Source organism: Erpetoichthys calabaricus, chromosome 12, assembly GCF_900747795.2.
Source record: "Erpetoichthys calabaricus chromosome 12, fErpCal1.3, whole genome shotgun sequence".
NCBI classification, from domain to species: Eukaryota; Metazoa; Chordata; class Cladistia; order Polypteriformes; family Polypteridae; genus Erpetoichthys; species Erpetoichthys calabaricus.
Genome location: NC_041405.2, coordinates 24,347,909 through 24,369,562, shown reverse-complemented (window position 1 = coordinate 24,369,562; position 21,654 = coordinate 24,347,909). Strand labels below are relative to the sequence as shown.

Genomic DNA, 21,654 nt, shown 5'->3' with positions numbered 1-21,654 from the left:
CTCGCCCCTCCATATCTGTCTGACCTCCTCCATGTTGCCATTCCCTCCCGTACCCTTTGATCCTCTTCCTCCATCCACTTGACCGTCCTCTTCGTCCGTCTTACCACCATGGCATTCAGTTGCTCTGCTCCCCATCTCTGGATCTCACTACCATCTGAACTTAGAAATATGGAATCATTTTCACTTTTCAAATCTAAACTTAAAACTCATTTGTTTAAGTTGGCTTTTTCTCTTTGATTACAATTGCTCTGCCTGATTTCAATTTTTGTATTTTAGTTTTGTTTATAATCTGTGTTTTATCTATTGTTTGGTGCCCTTGAGTGTTTAGAAAGGCGCCTACAAATAAATAAAATGTATTATCCTCTTTAATAAAACCCCTGTGTGCATCCAGTGTGCGTGTGTGTCTTCTGGTGAAGTGCGCATGCACGGGGCACGGCGCGACGCTTTCAAAGCAGATGCTTCAAAGGCCGCCTGACGCGTCACACAAGACAGAGAGGGCGGGACCTATAAAATATCGCGTGGCCGATCCAATCGGATTTTGGTAAATGAGGTAAGACCTAAAACATAAAACACGAAAAATCCAATCGGGTACTGAGACGCGAAAACCAGCTTCCCCAAAGTGGTTGGATTAGTGTTTGTTGTTGTGCAAGTGTTCATTCTGAGGATGTCACATTTGCGATTAAGAAGTTTGGCCCGGTAAAGTGTAAAGTGTCAGTCGTTGAAGGGGTTTTCCTAAATAAACGAATTTTCATGATATTACAATACGACTTTTAAAAGTGGATATATTTTCGCGCACATTACATCAGCTGCTGGGAAGAATCTGCTGATTGCCCACTGTTGTGACAGAAAATTAAATGCATATTACGGACAGCAAAGCCAGTATTACTGTCCGAGAAAATTACAGGCATTTTACAGAAAAAATTTAATGAGGTAAAAGGTCCCTTGCCATTTAATATAGACTGTTCCTACTAATGTTTATGGACTACTGTTCTAGCGCCCGTTATTGTAACGGGCTTAATGTCTAGTTATTATTATTATTATTATTATTATTATTATTATTATTATTATTATTATTATTATTACCAGCAGCTCCTTCCTTAGAAGGCTGGCGTCCTTCAACATCTGCAATAAGATACTGCAGATGTTCTATCAGACGGTTGTGGCGAGCGCCCTCTTCTACACAGTGGTGTGCTGGGGAGGTAGCATAAAGAAGACTGACGCCTCACGCCTGGACAAACTGGTGAGGAAGGCAAGCTCTATTGTTGGCAAGGAGCTGGACAGTTTGACATCTGTGGCAGAGCGACAGGCGCACAGCAGGCTCCTATCAATCATGGAGAATCCACTGCATCCAGTAAACAATCATCTCCAGACAGAAGAGCAGCTTCAGCGACAGACTGCTGTCAATGTCCTGCTCCACTGACAGACTGAGGAGATCGTTCCTCCCCCACACTATGCGACTCTTCAATTCCACCTGGGGGGGTAAACGTTTACATTATGCAAAGTTATTGTCTGTTGTTACCTGCATTTTTATCACTCTTTAATTTAATATTGTTTTTTTGTATCAGTATGCTGCTGCTGGAGTATGTGAATTTCCCCTTGGGATTAATAAAGTATCTATCTATCTATCTATCTATCTATCTATCTATCTATCTATCTATCTATCTATCTATCTATCTATCTATCTATCCAAACTTGAAAAGTACACCAAAGTGTGGGTGCAGTTTGTAAATGTGGCCACATGATGGCACTGTGTAATTGTTTAACTCCAAGGGAAGATGGTGGGCATCAGCAGAGTGACGGGGATTTAGTTGTGTTTTGGCGTTCGCTGCTCATTTATTTATATTTTTATCTGCAATCAGGATGGCCCACTGCATTTTACAGATTCAATGACTGAACCCCCCCGGCCCCGGTTCACAGTTTAATTGTAAGCCTGCAGTGGTAGACACAGGACGAGAGGCAGTGCTCCAAAGTATCTATCTATCTATCTATCTATCTATCTATCTATCTATCTATCTATCTATCTATCTATCTATCTATCTATCTATCTATCTATCTATTTCAGCCCATAAACCCAGCCAAAAAGCTTTTTAATTAACGTCCAAAACAATCCCTTTGACGTCTGAAGAAATGTCTTTTTGAGATAAATGCTACTCCAGCTTCAGACTGCTGGACGCTCATTCTTCTTTTCATATACTAGCAATAAATGTCGCCGTTTTCACTTTTGAGGGATTGTACAGTGGCTCTGCCCCGGTCAAAGAAAAGAAAATCAGGCATTCGGATTATGAATACACATGGGAAAGGCAGGTAGACAAAGATGAGGTGTCTCGTGATGAAACAAAAACCCTCTTCTGGTGAAATCATGGCCCGTTGTGTTGCATGCTGAAGGAAGAAGCTGTAAAGATAAGATAATAAACAAGGTCTTTTTTCTGGCACCATTGCTCTGTATGTTTCTGAAGCGAAGGCCTTTTATATGAAATGTCAAGCAGGCCGACCCTCGCCTCAGTGTGAGCAGATGCATGAGACCACCAGAACGCCTGTTATCATTTAGGCTGCTCTGCGGTTAACATTAGCAAGCGGAAGTGAGGCGCATTTCAAAGAAAGCTCTGCTGCTATGTCAATAGATTAACCCTCCCTAGAAGCCTCCCGCCCCCCCCTCCTGGACCATTCATAAACTTAATATGGACCACGAACTCTTAACAAATGAGGTTTAGGTTACCCAAGGGGGTCTAGGGTGAGAGTGGATGATCCATTGGATGTTCCTAATTTGCAGGCGATGGAGGGGTGTGGGAATCAATATGGATAAGCAGAGGTGGGATTGTGTGGTGTAAGTAAAAGAAGCCCCCCCCCCCATTATACTCATGAAGCACAGACAGCAGAGGGCATGTGGTGTTCAGAGTTGACTAGAAGTCATGGCCTGCAGGGGGCTGATGCAGTGTAGTGGTAGCGTGGAAAAGCGTCCTGCACTTGCTTCAAAGGGACATGCTTGAATTTTGGGTGTGAAGATTATAGGGGGGTCACATGTTTTTTTTTCAAAGCGGGTAGGTGACAGGAGTTAAGTTGAACATTCCTCCTCGCTCCATTAAGATGACAATAAATAAGACTGGTGGTGTAAAGAACAGCGCAGAGGGGGTTCAGACCAGTAAGGGAAGAGCACTTCTCAAGTCTCAAGACCCACCGGCCTCCGCTTGCCGCTACATTCAGACCTCTAGGCGCTATCTACTGAAAGTTTCAGGAAGTTACCTTCTTCCTCTTTTTTTTTTTCTTTTTTCAGCTCCTGATGTAATAGCTCAGCTGTCAAAATGGGGTCCGTAAAACCACACAGGAGGTGGAGTCTTTGACACCCGGCAGCGTCAAAGAACAAAGCCGTCTTGTGAAGTGCCGTCTTATCGACTAACAGAAGAGTGACCTTTGTTCCTGGAAGCGGCACCCACTCTCCATCATGGACTGCTGCCATCCAGGTAGGGCACCCCGGGTGGGCAGATTGTAGTGGGGCCAGTAACTTCCACCGTTGTTCCGTAAGCCACCGGCTTGGCTTTCAGGTGTCCTCCGTCTGCTGTGCGTGGTCCACAGCTCGTGTGAAGAAGTCGTCTTTTCTCTGCTTTGCCACTTGTCAGTTTATTCACATGGTTATCCGAGTGCGATGATTGAATTGTTTAACAGCGTTTTTACTAATTCTACTATCCATTATAATAGGTGGACTTTGTTGTATTTATGTTTTTTTATTGCTGGAGTGTTACCACAAGTTTTAGATGTTTGCTCCTGCAGTTCTTTCAGCTTATTTAGATTTATCTGGTGTGTATCTTACACTTCGTCAGTCTGTGGGTTTACTCTTTGATTTGCCTTGTTTGTTGTCTCTCTCTCTCTCTGTTTCTCCATCACGTTACAGTTTATTTCAAATATAAAGTCCTAAATTGATGCTACTGAGATTACTTATTTCATAAATATGGAGGCATCTCACATACTGCTTTTGGAATGAATTCCTATGTATGTGGATTTGTCAGTCAGTCAGTCATTTTCCATCCATCCATCCATCCATTTTCCAACCCGCTGAATCCGAACACAGGGTCACGGGGGTCTGCTGGAGCCAATCCCAGCCAACACAGGTCACAAGGCAGGGAACCAATCCTGGGCAGGGTGCCAGCCCACCGCAGCAGTCATTTTCCAACCCGCTATATTCTAACAGAGGGTCACGGGGGTCTGCTGAAGGCAATCCCAGGGTGCAAGGCAGGAACAAATCCCAGGCAGGGTGCCAGCTCATCGCAGGGCACACACACACACACACACACACACTAAGGACAATTTAGGATCACCAATGCACCTAACCTGCATGTCTTTGGACTGTGGAAGGAAACCAGAGCACCGGTTGTATGTGGATTTGCTTTAATAAAAATATTATATGGGGAAACCTAATGGCACACGGACACATACTGTAGGTGACCCGGTGTGAGGTGCGGATGTGGACATCCATGGGACTGCTGTGCTGTTCAGCATCGGCTTCTTCTTAGTGTCCAGTGCTGGAGACACTCCATGAGCTGAAGTTTCGACAATTGTATTATGTTAGGTTCAACGTGAACTTTTAACAAAAGTCCAAAATTAAAGCAAACTTGCTAAAGTAGGGGTGGGCATGGTGATTGGCACTGCTGCCTTACAGTTCCAGGAGACTGGGTTCAAATGCTGGTGTGGTCAGTGTCTCCTTGCAGATGATTCACTTGCCCATGGAGTTGTGAGTGTGTGCGTTTTCACCAGCATCCCTGAGATAAATAATTAACAACATAAGGGAGTGTGCCCAGCAGTGGACGGGCATTCCCTCATGTTATCTAAGTGAATTAATTAAACGGATAGTTCATTTGTTAAAATGTATTGGTGGATCAGTTAGACAGTCATTTACTAACCCACTTAATCCTGAATGTGGTCACTTGGGGGGGGGGGGGGGGGTGCCAGAGCCTAGCCCAGCCAGCACAGGGCACATGCCATGGACAGTGTGCCAGTCCATTACAGGGCACCAAAAACACACACTAGGGCCAATTTTATTATCACCAATCCACCTCAATCTGCATGTTAATATGTCAATGGACTGTGGGAGGACATCGGAGGACCCAGAGGAAACACACCAAGACGCTGGAAAAACATGCAAACACCAGGATGTGAACCCTGGTCTGCTAAATGTGAGGCGGCAGCTCTACCACTGCTTCACCATGCTGCCTTTACTGGTGGATCAGTCAACCTTTAAATTATTCAGAAAATTATCTTCACAACTTGAAATGCAAAACAGTACAGTTTCTTTGTTTGTGCTGTAACTGATAACATCCATCCATCCATTATCCAACCTGCTATATCCTAACACCGGGTCACGGGGTTCTGCTGGAGACAATCCCTGCCAACACAGGAAAATTTAGGATCGCCAATGCACCTAATCTGCATGTCTTTGGACTGTGGGAGGAAACCCACGCAGACACGGAGAGAACATGCAGACTCCATGCAAGGAGGACCCGGGAAGCGAACCCAGGTCTCTTAACTGTGAGGCAGCAGCGCTACCACTGTGCCACCATGATGCCCAACTGATAACATAATAACACAAAAAATAATCATTTGCCAGATTACATGCAGCTGTTTCCATCCATTTTCACAACCTGCTTATTCAGGGCAGGGTTGTGGGGCAGCTGGAGCCAATTATCGGGCACAAGGCAGGGGTAAAACCTGGACAGGGCACCACATGTTGAATACACACACAGGCCAATTCACCTGACCTGCATGTCTTTGGACTGTTGGAGGAAATCCACACAGACGTAGTGAGAACATACAGACTCCATGCAGGGAGCACCCAAGATGTGTACCCCACTCAACAGCACTGCCACTATGACACTGTGCTGCCATATCTAGCTACATAAAATCAAACATGGCAGTTAATGGAAAATCAGCTAAATTGTTACAAAGGGACTTGGACAGCACGGTGGCTTGAGCAGATTTGTGGCAGATATAATATAAGTGAATGTAAATTATTACATGTACGAAATTTGAGTACATAAGGGGAGATCTCAAACATGAAATACAGCTTATGAGAAGGACATGGGAGTCACAGGGGACTCATTACTGCGTACATCCACACAGTGTACAGAAGCGAATCAACATGACTAAGAAGATGTTAGGTTACACACAGTATCATGACGAGTGGAGTACAAGTCCAGTGAAGGTTATACTGAAGTTATGGAACACACTGCTGAGGCCTCATCTGGAGTGCTGTGTGGAGGTTTGGTCTCCATATTACAAAAAAAAAAAAAAATAGACACAGCAGCACTAAAGAAAGTTCCGGAGAAGAGCGACTAGGCTGCATACAGGACTGAGAGGTAATGAGCTATAAGGAGGACTAATAATAATAATAATAAGAAGAAGAAGCTATAAGGAGGAAGGAAGTGAACCTTTTTAGTTTAAGAGGAGACATGACTCAAGTGTTTATAATTTTAAAGGGAATTACTACAGGAGATCCAGGCTGTTACTTTAAAAGCCATTCTTCAACAAGAACACGTTAGAGGGATATGATGTGAGGAGACTTATCAGAACTGGCTGATGTGATGTTAAGAGTGGTGTTCCACAGGAGTCAGTGTTAGGGCCGCTGCTGTTTGTAATATACTGTATATAAATGATTTGGATAGGAATATAAGTAACAAGTTGGTTAAGTTTGCAGATGATACCAAGGTAGGTGGATTTGGAGATATAATCTAGAATGTATTAATAAATAATAATAATAATAATAATAATAACAATAATAATAATAATAATAATAATATGTTTTATTTATATAAAATGTATTATTATTATTATATTTCAGTTCTTTGGATCTCACAACCTTTCAACTGGTATGAAAACTATACCCACCCAAGAGACATAATGGAGGGCATAGCTGAAAGTATGGGGTAGGGTTAAATTCCAGAATTTAGGTCTAGTTAGGATTAGGGTGCCTAATCAGGGTCATCTCAAAGGAAAATGTCTGGTGTTAATTACTGCTATTATTATTATTATTATTATTAATAATAATAATAATAATAATAATAATAATAATAATAATAATGTAATGTAGATTATCTCTCATCCATCTAGCTTTTGAACCATCACAGAGGGGCATTAACAGCATACAGTCGTGTGCAGATTTGTGACAGATGAAATGTAATGTCAGTAAATGTAACGTATTACATATAGGAAGTAAAAATGTTACGTTTGAGTACACGATGAGAGGTCTGAAAATCAAAACTACACCTTATGGGAAGTTCGATTTAGGAGTTGTTGTGGGCTCGTCACCATCAACTGCCAGACAGTGTTGAGAAGCCATTAAGAAGGCTAACAGAATGTTAGGTTATATAGCGCCTTGATGTGTGGTGTGCAAGTCACAGGAGGTACTGCTCAAGCTTTATAACACACTGGTGAGGCCTCATCTGGAGTCCTCTGTGCAGTTTTGGTCTCCAGGCTGCAAAAATGACATAACAGCACTAGAAAAGGTCCAGAGAAGAGCAACTGGGCTGATTCCAGGACTACAGGGGATGAATTATGAGGAAAGATTAAAAGAGCTGAGCCTTTTCAGTTTAAGCAAAAGAAGATTAAGAGGAGACATGACTGAAGTGTTTAAAATTATTGATGGAATTAGTCTAGTGGATCGAGACTGTTAATTTAAAATGAGTTCATCAAGAACACGGGGACACAGTTGCGAACTTGGGTAAATATTGTCCAAACTTTAGTAGGTTTGTTGACACTTGGATTACATAGACACATGGAATAAGCTATCAAGTGTGGTAAACCGTAGGACTTTAGGGACTTTCAGAACTCGATATTATTGGAAGAACTAAGTAGATAGGACTGGCGAGCTTTCTTGGGCTGAATGACGTGGATTATTCAGATGTTATAAAAAAATAAAAATAAAACATGGGAACACAGTTGAAAACTTAAGGGCAGATTTTGCACAAATGTTACAAGAATTTTCATGCTAAAAACCACAGACACATGGAATAAGTGACCAAGTAGTGTGGTGGAGAGTAGGACTTTAGGGATCTTCAGATCTCGACTTGGTCTTGTTTTGCATAACCTACTGGAGGGAAATACATGGATGAGTTTGTTGGGCTGAATGGTCTGTTCTCATTTTGATATTTACTTTTAATATTCTTATAAAAACATACTTTATAAGGTAAAATTAGTAAATAGTGTTCAATTTGAAGGAATGAAATATTAAGAAGATGAATAACAGATGTATTATTCATTCTTGCATTTCCTAGTGAGGTAGACAGGGAATAATAATGATAGTACTACTACTACTATTACTACTACTACTAATAATAATAATAATAAAATAATAATCATCATCATAATGTTTTAAATAAATGTAAGTATTATTTGTGTATTTCAAAATAATGTCTTAAATATTTATTTGAAAAGAATTCAGGGATCTTGATTTCAATTCCAGCCTAGCCACTAATTTTGTACAGTTCGATACAATACACGTTAATGTTACTGCAGAGATGTTTCTCATCATATAAATCTATTAGCCTTGTAAAATATTTTGAACTAATTTTGAGATGAATGATTGCTCAGTGATTAGCATCTGCTGTGTCTCAGTTCCTGTGTGGGTTTTCTACAGGTATTCTGGTTTTCCTCTTAAATTATGAAGACCTCAAACTGCTTCCATAGAAGTGTGTGTGTGTGTGTGTGCGCCCTTTGGTAGACTGGTGCTAAGTCCAGGGCTTTTTCCCCAGCATATGCCCATCACTACTCTGCCAAGCTCCAGTTCTTTGTACCAGTAACTAGCTTTGTGTCATCTTAAGACGCATTTGGGTAGCTTTGCCGTCTGTGGGTGACGTTTATTTTGTCCTTGTATTTGATGTTGTTTTGATATTTCATTTTATTGTTCAGCAATTTTTTGACTTTTCTCTGTGACAGGCACTTTATAAATACATTTTAATGTACTTTTACTTTTGATGTTTGATGGGTAGATGAATGGTATCATTGTTAACACTGCTGTTTCACAGTTCTGGAGTTCTGGGTATAAATCCTTGTCCAGTCACTGTGTAGTCTGTTTTTTAATATCATTACATGGATGCTTGTTATAATTTCTGTTTTTATTAAAATTATAATGCATACTATTAGATTCTATTGGAATATATTATTTATGGTTAAAATACCCATTACATTTTCTTAATAGTAATCTGTAAAATGAAAGTTTATATTTGTCTATGGCCCAATTGAGACTATTTCAGCATCCTTGTTTAATAATCTCAGTTGAAACTCCAGCCCCAGTCTGTTTTTTTTTTTGGTTATAAATAAATGCTACTGCGGTGGTGTTGGCACCCTGCCCGGGGTTTGTTTCCTGCCTTGCGCCCTGTGTTGGCTGGGATTGGCTCCAGCAGACCCCCGTGACCCTGTAGTTAGGATATAGTGGGTTGGATAATGGATGGATGGATGGAAATAAATGTTAACATTCCATATAGGTGGAAAGCTGAAATTTCGCATGCTCATTCCTTGCAGTGTACTTACAAAAGTTAGGTATGTTTCATGTCCTATTGCAACACCCAAGGGGTGAAAATGGGTGTACCCCCTAAACTGTATATATAAATAGGGGAAACCCCTCCTCACTATTTCTGTGACTTCCAATACATGTAGGAAACCCAAATTTCCCATGCTTATCCTTTACACTGTACTTACAAACGTTAAGTATGTTTCATTTCGCGCCATACCCCGTAACGAACTTTCAAAAATAACATCTTCTTTTTGGCAGTTCTCACCATCATGCTGTAAGGAACTTTTGTAACTGACCTCTCCTTTTGGCGGTTTCATTCCTTATTTCCGTTAACAGAGGATTTATTTTACAGCAGAGATGCCCAATAGCTGCCCCCGGTCCCCCTTCCTTTTTCTGCGCGGCCGCTGTCTGCGTAGCTACCACGTGGTTGGCTCCCTGCCTAAAAATGTGCATTTCTCATACACAACTTTTAAAATTATAAATTAAACTCTTTACAATCATCAAATTCACTCTCAAGACTAAAATAAGCCTACGACAATTACATTGACAATTATGTTACATTATTTTTTAAATGTTTCCTTTTCTTTTTTATAACTTCTTTAACACACTACTTCTCCGCTGTGAAGCACGTGTATTTTGCTAGTTTAATAATATAGGTCCTTTCACACCAATTTTTACTTTTTCTGATATGATGCATATGAATACATGTTAGTATATATCTTGATATATGGAGTTGGAAGGCACAATGGTTAGTACAGAAGGGTACTGGATCTGCATTCCATGCTGACCCCATCAGTGAAGAATTCTCATGTTCTCTCCAGATACTCTTTTCCCTCACACATCCCCACTACGAGGTGTGAACAAAAAGTCCGGTGAATGTTGATGCAGAGCTCCATCCAAGAGCAACGCAAAACAATTCAATGCAGGGTCTGACATGTCCATCCTAGAGCCAAGTTTGTGACAAGTTTCAACTTCTTTCATACTGTCAGTCGTTTGTGAGCCACTGTTGAGTTCAACTGTGTTTTTCAAGTTTGTCGTTAATAATGGACATCGAGCAATGCACTAACATGAAATTTTGTTTCAAATTGCAAAAAGCTGAGGAAACCCATCAGATGTTAAAATTGGTTTATGGAGACCCTGCACTGACAATTAAGACTGTTTACAAGTGTTTTGAACGATTTCATAATGGATCTGACCCGGTTGAAGACGAGAAAAGATCAGGACGTCCTTCATCATCAATAACCAAGGAAAATGTTGAAACGGTTTCATTCTTCATCATGACAACGCTCCTTGTCACACATCCCTTCTAGTACGACAATTTCTGTCAAAAAAAAACATTACACTGTGTCCGCATCCACCTTATTCACCGGATCTGGCACCATGCGACCTCTGGCTGTTCCCTAAATTGAAAATGACAATCAAAGGCAAATGATTTCAATCCATTGATGACATCCAGACAGCCATGATAGTCCAACTAAAGACACTCTCGAAAGAAAACTTCCAGAACTGCTTTGCAAAGTGGCAGGAGCGTTGGGATAAGTGCATTCAAAGTGGAGGAGAGTATCTTGAGGGTGACTAGTAGTTGTAAATCTTTTACTACAATAAACGTTTCTTTTTGAAAACATTCACCTTATTTTTTGATCACATCTCGTATATGGCCAAAAAGCATGCAGAGATCTCTCCAAATTATTGAGCTCAGGTAAGTGCATCAAATCAAGCACACGACCATACAATCTCCATTGACAAGCACTGGCAGTAGAGTGGGCTGTATTGAAGAGCTCAGTGGCTTTAAACGTGACACTGGCACTGTCATGGGATGTCACCTCTCCCCCATGTGAGATTTGTGCTCTGCCTGATCTGCTCTGATCAAGTACAGGTCCTATTATTGTCAGGTGGAAGTGTCAAGGAGCAACAACAGCTCAGCCACAAAGTGGTAGACCATCAAAACTCACCAAGTACCGTAGCTCAAAGTGTGTAAAAATTGCCTGTCCTGTGTTGTATCCATCATATATAACCAGTGCTTTTGGAAGCAGAATCAGCACAAGAACTTAGCATCAGGAGCTTCATGAAATGGTTTCCATATCCGAACATCAGCACACAAGACTAAGATCAGTGGGTATAATACCAAGCATTGGCTGGTGTGGTGGAAAGCACTACACTATTGGACTCTGGAGCAGTGGGAATATGTTTTCTGGTGTGATGAATTACGCTTCACTGTCTGGGAGTATGATGGACAAATCTGCAATTGGTGTATGTCAGGAGAAGGTTACCTTCAGGACTTTAAAGTTTGGTGGAGGAGGCCTAATGTTCTGGGGCTGTTTTTTAGGGTTTGGTACAGGCCCCTTGGTGCCAGTGAAGGGTACTGTTAACAACAACAACAACGACAATATTTATTTCTATAGCACATTTTCATACAAATGATGTAACTCAAAGTGCTTTACAGGAGGAAGAAAGAAAAAAAAGACAAAAATATTAAAATAAAATTAAGCAATACTAATTAACATAGAAAAAAAATAAGGTCTGATGGCTAGGAAGGACAGAAAAAAACAAAAAAAAACTTTAGATGGCTGGAGAAAAAATCAAAATCTGCAGGGGTTCCGAGGCCACGAGACCACCCAGCCCCCACTAGGTATTCAACCTAACATAAATGACCTCAATTAGTCCTCATGGTTTTCAGGCTTGACGTGGAAGAAGTAGATGATGATGGCCTTCAATCCATCAATGTAGGGACTGCATGGTGCCCTTGATCAGGTGGTGGTGGTGCAGATAACCACCACAGAAAACCGGAAAAGGAACAGCAGAGACAGTAGGGATTATCATGGATTTCGGTGCCAAAAAACAAAAAAAAAAACAAAAATTAAATGCATACAGTATTCAGAATGTCAGGGTTAAACTAAAATGAAGCTATGAGAAAGCATTGTTAAAATAATGAGTTTTTAGCAGTTTTTAAAGTGCCTGGTGAATTTCTATCGGTACGCAATTCCAGATTTTAGGTGCATAACAGCAGAATGCCGCCTCACCACTTCTTTTAAGTTTAGCTCTTGGAATTCTAAGCAGACCCTCATTTGAAGATCTAAGGTTACGATTTGGAATGTAAGGTGAAAGACATTCCGAGACATAGGAGGGAGCAGATTATTGAAGGCTTTGTAAACCATAAGCAGAATTTTAAAGTCGATTCTAAATGGCACAGGTAACCAGTGTAGTGACATCAGAACTGGCGTGATGTGCTCAGATTTTCTTTTCCTAGTTAAGATTCTGGCAGCTCCATTCTGCACTTGTTACAACCGATTGATGTCTTTTTTTGGGTGATCCTGCGAGGAGTGCGTTACAGTAATCTAGCCGACTGAAAACAAAAACGTGAACTAATTTCTCAGCATCTTGCAATGTTATAAGAGGTCTAACTTTTGCTATATTTCTTAAGTGAAAAAATGCCTGTCCTGGTAACCTGATTAATATGTGATTTCAAATGTAGGTCAGAGTCAATAATCACCCCTAAATTCTTTACCTCTGTCTTGACTTTTAAGCCTAATGCATCAAGTTTATTTCTAATAACCTCATTATATCCATATTTGCCAATCACTAAGATTTCTGTTTTCTCCTTATTTAGTTTGAGAAAATTACTACTCATCCATTCAGATGTTAATGCTGTTAATGCAACAGAGACATTTTAGACCATTCTCAGTTTCCAACTTTGTAGCAACAAAGGGGAGACCAAACTTGGGGAAGACCATTTTTTGTTCCATCATGACTGTGCCACGGTGCACTAAAGACACGGGGGAACTCAAGTGACCTGCACAGAACCCTGACTTCAATCCTTCTGAACATTTTAGGATGGATTGGATTGTGCAGCCAGGTCTCTTCATCCAACATCAGTACCTGACCTCACATTTTGGCTGAATGGACACAAATTCCCACAGACTCCAAAATCTTGTTGAAAGCCATCTGAGAAAAGTGGAGGCTGTTCTAGCCTATAGTAATGTCCATGGTTTTGGAATGGGATGTCCAACAAGCTCATAGAGGTGTGAGGTTCAAGGTTTCCACAAACTTTTGGCCATATAGTGTATGTTGGGTTGAAGGTTTTCAACAAATAGGTCTGCTGAGGATCTTTCTATGAATTTGCATTGTGATGGACTTTCATCCCATCTGGTTCCTTTCTTTTATTTTATATTTCCAAGATAACTTTCAGCTCTCCATAGTCCTGTAATTTAAAAGTACTTTTACAATGAATGTCTGACTGGAATCTTATAAACCCAGTGTGATGCTACATGTGTTTTGTTTCTGTAGCTGTTTGCATGGGTAGTCGTCCATTTTATATTCTATGGTGTATTGTTAAAGAACAATAAAATTTCACTTTTTCCAGCTGTCCGCCAAGTCAGATCCAACTTTTATAGATGAGAGTTTTTAAAAACATATTCCCCTATACTTTTACTGCTCCACTGTAAGTGGATGTTACATGCTTTTCAAAGTTCGACTTGACTCAAGAAACTATTCAAGTTCTGTCTTACTTGCTTGACTTGATGGCAACAAGCAGTAAATACTAACATGAATTCATCCATGTATCTGTCCATTTACAGAGCCTGGTTCTGGTCACAGTCACAGGAAACCAAAGCCTCTCCCGGAAACAACTGGAGACAAGCGGGAACCCACTGCAGATGGTGAGTAAATCTGTGACAGCATTTCCTGTGTGGCCTTAGTCATAGACTTCCTGAATTGCCCCATGAAATGAATGGTGAAGTGTGACTTAATGACAACCACAGTGCTTGTGCGCACTTGTGAACCCAAAATGCTCTCATTACCAGTGTGTCAGGTGCTGATAAATGTTTTACTATTTTCACAAAATGCTACTGATTATCCATATCCTTCACTGGCTTGCTACTTTTCAGCCAGTGACGTGCCATGAGGTTCATGGCTGGTGAGGCCCTGACTCCTTCAGAGTCAGATTTACAAATATATGAACCCAAAAGATTAGCTTATTCACTATTCAGTTGGCAGCATGCACTTGGATTACTGGTTATGTTTCATATCTCATCAGCATAACATAAACAAAAAATGAAAATAAACGGGCCGCTGCAGCGCTCTTGACTTTCTGATATCGCTAACTTATTGGTGCCTCTGCGTAGAAGAACAGCAGCAACGAGCGCCTGTTCGGCTCACATGTGCCCCCTTCAGGGTGGCACGGTACTGTCTGCCTTACTCACCTTGTGCCTTTTCACTCCAGTTTTATGTCCGATCAGCAAGACTAAATATGTCACACACATTCATTGAAGATATTAGCCAGATTGTGGAAAGTCAGGGTCTATAATAAACTTGTCTGCAAACATTATATTGGCGACATACAGAGAGACAGCAACAGCCACGCGCCAATTGTATGCAACAACCCTGTGTGTGAGGGAGAGCACAGACCAAGGTGAGGTGAGGTGAGGCTCGTTGCTGCCGCACCTCACGTTTCTCCCCTTGTATTTGAACAGGAAATGCGCCAATTCAGCGATTTTGACTATAAAAATGATCAAAATGATTGGAATCATACAGAAAACAAATTTATAGCATGCTTTTCATGTGCTGGGACTGGGAATCTTGTCAGACCTGAAATGCCAATGAATGGACACAAATACTGCAAAATATGTTTCAATCTGCTATGAACATATGGCTTAGGGGAAGATTCATCTTTCAACATGACAATGACCCTAAGCATAAGGGCAAAGCGACACTGGAATGGAAACAGAAAGATGAATGTTTTTCAATGGCCAAGTCAAAGCTCTGATCTTTGCCCTATTGAGAATTGGGGTCACTATTTGAAAACTACTCTCTAGAAGTACCATCCCACCAACCTAGGGGATCTCTAGAAATTCTGCCAAGAAGAACGGGAAAGAATCACTCCTGAACAATGTGCAAGACTGGGACATACTTACCCCAAAAGAATGAAGGCTATTATTACAGCAAAAATGGGCCTCGACAAAGTATGAATGAGTAGGGCTTGAATACTTATTGTCATTAGAATGAGTCAAAGACATTATCAAGGTTTGGGGCAGCCACCCGTATATTGTTTCCTGGCTGCAAAAAGCTGATTTGAAATAAGCACGATGTGCATAGAACAGTGTCCAAGACAGAACTGACTGGCCTTGAGACAAAATGGCCATTTAAGCAAGAGTAGGGGAAATTACATCACTGGTGTTGGAACAAGAAGTGACATCTTCGTGATCTGAAGTGACATCTTCGTTGGCGCCGGAGCCGAAAATGTTGTCTTCATGACAGGAAGTGGCATCATCATTGACACCAGAACCGGAAGTGCCGTCTTCGTAGCCGGAAGTGACATCATCATCGGTGCCAGGACCAGAAGTGATGTCATCAGTGGTGCCGAAATCAAGTGGGACTTCCTGGGAATGGTCTGCAAGAGACTCAGAGAGACAGTTAGCACACTCCGCTGCCCTCTGCTCTGGCGTAGAATTATTATTATTTAGGCCCTTTTGCTGTTTCGCATGTGCACGTGTGTGATATTATGCAAACACAAACTTTGGAGTTTTTCTTCTTCAGTTAAGTATCTAGAGAAAATGGTTTATTTGGACTTTGGAAATATATTGTTACACCATAAGTGTTCATGTTAAAAATGCTGAATGGATAAATATGAGTACAAATCTTTTGTCGTGCAGAAAATTATGTGGTCTTGCAAGGGAATTGAATACTTCTGCATGCCACTGTATTCCAAGGGTACTAATGCCAGTACCAAAATGAATTGGTTTAGGTACACTAGGGCGGCGGGGAGGAAGGGCTACCAGATCTGAAAGGCCCCCATACCAGAACTATAAAAAGTCTGCCACAGAAAAATAAATATATATTTTTTAAAACAGAAATAAATACTTTGTGCATTTTTAGGTGAAACAGTGTGAAACTGGTGTGTTGCGTCATGTGACATTTTAAATTTCTCAGTGTCCATTAGTGAGTTTCCGAGAAAATCTTGTAATGGAGTACAGAGAGCTCTTTACAGGTAGGACTGAAAACCGGTGGTCTGCGAGGACGAAGCAAGATGAGAGCCTGGGAGCAGGCTGGGGGTGTCCTGATTCCTTTTCTGACTCATTTTTACCCCTTCGTGTTTATATTTTATTTGTTTACATATGTATATATCATTTATTTTGAAATGGTTGTTTACTTTCGATCGTTGCCATTTTGTGTCACGGTAGCTGTTTCCCGAAACAGAGAGTGGTTCCGGTGGGTTTACATGAATTGTGTCACTGGGGCGAAGGTATAAAGATTGGGAAGACAGAACGTAATTATCGGAGTCTAATAGATTCCAAATTAAAAATATGCACATTTGCTTTTTATATATACTTTTTCGACTTCATGGCTCCTGACTTATTGCTTTTGTTTTCAATTACGGTCCTTGGGTACGATTTGGTTTTAACTCTCTCTCTTTCTCACTTTTCTGGTGTGAAGGAAACCCAGGCGTCAGTGAGCCCAAACCCCCAAACACAAACACACAGTGAGTTCTGGGTTCAAATAAAGGTTGGTTCATTCACCTTCCAACCAGTAACAAAAGCACCAAACAGGTTTTCTTTCTCCATAATTCTCACCACTACAATTTCTCTCACCACCACACTGCCCTCCTCCAGTCAAGTGTTGCCTCTCTGTCTCCCAGCTCTGGATAAGGGAGTGCTGTCCCTTTTATTTCAGACTTGGAAGTCCATCACAATAGGGAGCTTGTCTCCCTATAGCGTCCTCTTACGGCACCTCGTGACCCTAGCAGGGCTGCCCTGCTGGACTACATTTCCCAGCATGCCCTGCTGACTTCCCACTGGGCACTGTCAGGGCTACTGCCATCTAGCATGCTGGGGGAATAAAAAAAAAAAAAACACCAATATCTTTTCTTTCTAATTGGCTGTCCATCCACCACCCTTTCCGATCCTTCCTTCCAGGTCTGCTCCCTCTCCTGGCTGGGATGCCCATCCTGTCCATGTGACATCTACACTAGTTACATTCCTCTCCTGGTCATTCCATTGTACTTGTTTCCATCCCAGTGTTACATTAACAGGCAGGGCCGGATGTTTGAGCGGCAGCAGTCTGCCACCTTTAAATCATGAGGGTTCGAGAAAGAGGGCATTGCTGTATTTAATTGTTCAATAAAAAAGCCAACTAATGGGATGATCCTGGGACAGAGCTACCCATTCTCTTAATTGTAAGAGAATTACAACTCCCAGCATTAAGCATGAATGTGCAAGGGCCAATGGGAGATCAGCACATACCATACTTTAAAAAAAATTCAGTTTCAGACTTCAAACAGTCTAAGCAAAACTACAATGGCCTTTGACAGATGGTGTCTAAGTAATACAAGGTCTGTCTATTAAATAATGAGACTGACACTATAACTCACTTTTATTTATATAACTAGTGGACTATATATACTGTTCAGTATACAGTAATACGAGGGACATTCAAAAAGTTTCCGCACTTTTATATTTTCGTTGGAAACGGTGAAGGTGGAAGTAGTAGTAATTGTGCATTAAATAATTGGTACGACGCTAAGAAAATTGCATTGCAAAGGAAGGTGACTATGTAGAAAATTGACATCATTTGTTTTTGAAATTCTTAATAAATAGAGTTAAAAAAGGAATCTCCCCCAAACTGCTGTCTGTTTGGCAGTCCCCCTGGGGTGTAATGGCCCCTCGGGTGTCACAGGGCTATATGGGACTTGGTATTGGTCGGCTCAGCCCTGTTGGTTTCAGGGATGTCGCCAGGGAGAGCTAAGTTCTCCCAGGTGCGCCTTAAAAGGATCCAGCTACCTCACAGAAGGGACCCTGAAGCGGGAGGAGGTGGAAGAGGCTCTCCTATGAGGTTTGGAGAAGGAAGGGGATGGAGTTTTACTCTACTTGTGACTGTTGGTATGGGTCAGAGAACCTTTCCGAGAATAAAAGGCTTTGAGTTGGACTGAATTAGTGTCTCTGCATGTCTCTGTTTCTGTCAGTTCAGGATGGTAGATGCACCCCTAGTTTCCACTATATATATATATATATATATATATATTTTGTCACAGGTGGCTGGGTGTGGTCGGCAATCAGCTGACTATTTAAAGGTCCGCCTCCCGACAATCAAGGCTGGAGTTGGGTGAGGAGCTGGACGAGGTCGGTGAGAGAAGGGGGCGAACCGAGGCCCTGTGTGTGAGAAAAGTTTGGGAAGAAGAGAAATGGCTAATGAGAGCCAGGACTGTGGGACTGGGGAGTAGTGTTGGTGCACTTATTGACTTTGTAAATAGTAGTATGTATAATAAACGTGTGGTGATGGACTTAGACGTGTCTGCCTGCCTGTGTCCGGGTCGCCCTATTCCACAGTGGCGTAGTCGGCAGGATTCAGGAGGGACAGCAGTGGCGTGCGACCGAGAGCCGCTGGCGAAGGAGGATCGGCGTGCTGCGGGAATTTCTGACTGGAGAGGCACAGCGGGGAAGGTAAGCGAGACCGACCCCGTGAAGCTCCGGACGCCAGTGGGGCTGGGTCTGTCCTTTTGCAATGGGCAGATCCGAACCGTCACGGCGTTCCAAAGTGAAAGGAGGAAGCAGCTAGAGAAAGCCAGTTCCTCCGATACGGGAGGACGTGCAGCTGGGTGCGCACGTCCCTCGAAGGGCCGTCCTCTGCGGGGGCAGAGAAATAACCCGTATTCTGAGAGGAGACGAGCAAGTGTGCTCCCGCTGGTGGTCCCGGGGCGGGGATCATGGACTGCTCGAGCAGGGAAGCCGGAAAAGGGAGCATCGGGGTGCCGATCGGAGCGGAAAGCGTTGGCCCAAACGAGAAGACGAGCCGAGGGGCTGCGTTAGGGCAACGTCTCCGCCCCTTGTTTTTCTATTTTGTTTATAGGATCAGGCCCTAGGCTACAGTGTGTCAGCTTGCCGCCGAGGAAGGCCAGTCCTCGCGGATCGGTCCGCTGGCCCCTGGAGGTCTTAGCTTGCGGGGGAGTCATGTCACAGGTGGCTGGGTGTGGTCGGCAACCAGCTGTTTAAAGGTCCACCTCCCGACAATCAAGGCTGGAGTTGGGTGAGGAGCTGGACGAGGTCGGTGAGAGAAGGGGGCGAACAGAGGCCCTGTGTGTGAGAAGAGTTTGGGAAGAAGAGAGATGGCTAATGAGAGCCAGGACTGTGGGACTGTGGGGAGTAGTGTTGGTGCACTTATTGACTTTGTAAATAATAGTATGTATAATAAACGTGTGGTGATGGACTTAGACGTGTCTGCCTGCCTGTGTCCGGGTCGCCCTATTCCACAATATATATATATATATTGTATACCATTCTTCCTAGCTCAATTTCCGTAAATTTAACTGGTTGCTTAATGGCAAAGTTTTGCAATTCTTTTCTGATGGAATTTCTGCCTCATCACTTGTACTTGTTGTTCAGTGGTCTATGGTTAGCACTGCTGCCTCACAGCTCCCAATCACTGACTGTGTGAAGTTTGAACTTTCTTTCCGTTTCTATATGGGCATTTCTCCAGAAACTCTAGTTGTCTTCCCACTTCCCAAAGATGTGTTAACTGTCATTGGTTTGGTGCTAAGTAAGTGTGCCCTGTGATGAACTGGCACCTTGTCCAAGGTTAGTTCCTTATGTTTCTAACATTGCCCTGGACCACCACAGCACTGAACTACATTAAGTGGGCTTGAGAATGGACATATGGATAAATGATAGATAATAGACAATGATGCTTATAATAATGTCAAAATTTTAACAATAGGCATACTAGTTAACTGGTTATTCATGAAAGTTATCTCCTTTAGAAGATAAAAATCCAACATTCCAGACTTAAAAATGACTCACTAAATCTATACATAAGCTTAATATTACACTTCTTTGATTCAGACATTTTTTAAAATGTACTAATTCACTATTGTTAGGGCACAAACACTAACATGACAGCAATGAGTTAAATGTGCTAAATCCCTTGACTATCCATCCTCTTATTTCATACACTGCTCAGTCCAGTTTCAGGGTTACGCACTTTTTTATTCTTAAATTTTTTTTTATATTTACAATGTGCTTTTTATTAACCGCTTTATTAAAAAGTTCTTGTTATGAGACCACAAGTGAAGTGTTACCTATGGGAAAAAATTAAATACAGAATTTTTGGTTACGTTTTTGGTGAGTAAACGAGTTCTCAGAATAAGCTATCCTTACTTTGGCTGCCAGGTACATATAGTGTTGTACATATTGGCATATAAGTGTTTGGCAAATTAGAGAAACAACTAAGCAAATGAGGGACAAGAAGAGTTTCTGTGTAGATGAGGCTATTGAGATAATTAAGCCATTAAAATCCCATCACCCATAGGATCAAATATTAAAAGAGTGGCTCATTACATTGGATACTATGGCTCAAAGAGCAAATCTCAGTCACTTTGAGAGAAGGATAATTTTCACGGCTTTTTCAGTGATTAGGACTGCTCAACTAGCTAATGCTTCACGAGGAACAGTTTCTAAGGCAATGACGGCACAGAAGTTAGAAAGAATGGAACTTCTCTGAATGAAATTGTACACTGTGTGTAACCGGTCTCCACCACGCACGCCGTACTGCTGCGTCCTGGCCTTGGATTCGGTTATCCCTCAAATCTTCTGCATTGTAATATGTATGCAATGTGTCGTACAAATCGCCACAAAGTAGTAATGCAAACACAACCTTTATTTCATAAGAACATAAAAAGAGACTATTCAAGCTCTGTGATTCCTCCTCCTCTCACAGTAACGCAACGAATACTGGGAGAGGTTCACACTGATGACGTAACATAACACAATAAACGGAGTAGGGAAATATAAGAGGAACATAACAGGAAAACTTACAACACAATGAATGTTATCAGCATTTGGTGAAGCTCCAAACAACTAAACTTATTATTTTAAGCACCTGTTACATGTGCACTGATTTGATAGATAGATAGATAGATAGATAGATAGATAGATAGATGATAGATAGATAGATAGATAGATAGATAGATAGATAGATAGATAGATAGATAGATAGATAGATAGATAGATAGATAGATAGACATGTATACATTGAAAGAGAACAGACAGACCATGATAAAAAGTTGGGGAACCACCCTGGTCACCCTGTATAACTGAAGTGAAACAATCATAAAAATAACTTGCCATAATTGCCATAATCAAGCAAACATCTTCCAATCGTGAGTTCCCAACTAA

The 21,654-nt window shown here is 41.7% G+C and overlaps 1 protein-coding gene across 2 annotated transcripts in view; it reads left to right on the top strand.

The window, feature by feature from the left end:
- Nucleotides 1-3,295: 3,295 nt before the first annotated feature.
- Nucleotides 3,296-21,654, top strand: part of LOC114661965 (cytohesin-4-like) — a 182,585-nt gene continuing 164,226 nt past the window's right edge. The window contains exons 1-2 of one of the 2 annotated variants that reach the window (XM_028815237.2): nt 3,296-3,458; nt 14,071-14,151. In XM_028815237.2, coding sequence (XP_028671070.1) covers nt 3,440-3,458; nt 14,071-14,151 — 100 coding nt within the window. In that variant the 5' untranslated portion in view covers nt 3,296-3,439. The remainder of the gene's footprint in view (nt 3,459-14,070; nt 14,152-21,654) is intronic. The other variant, XM_028815238.2, reaches the window with a different exon arrangement.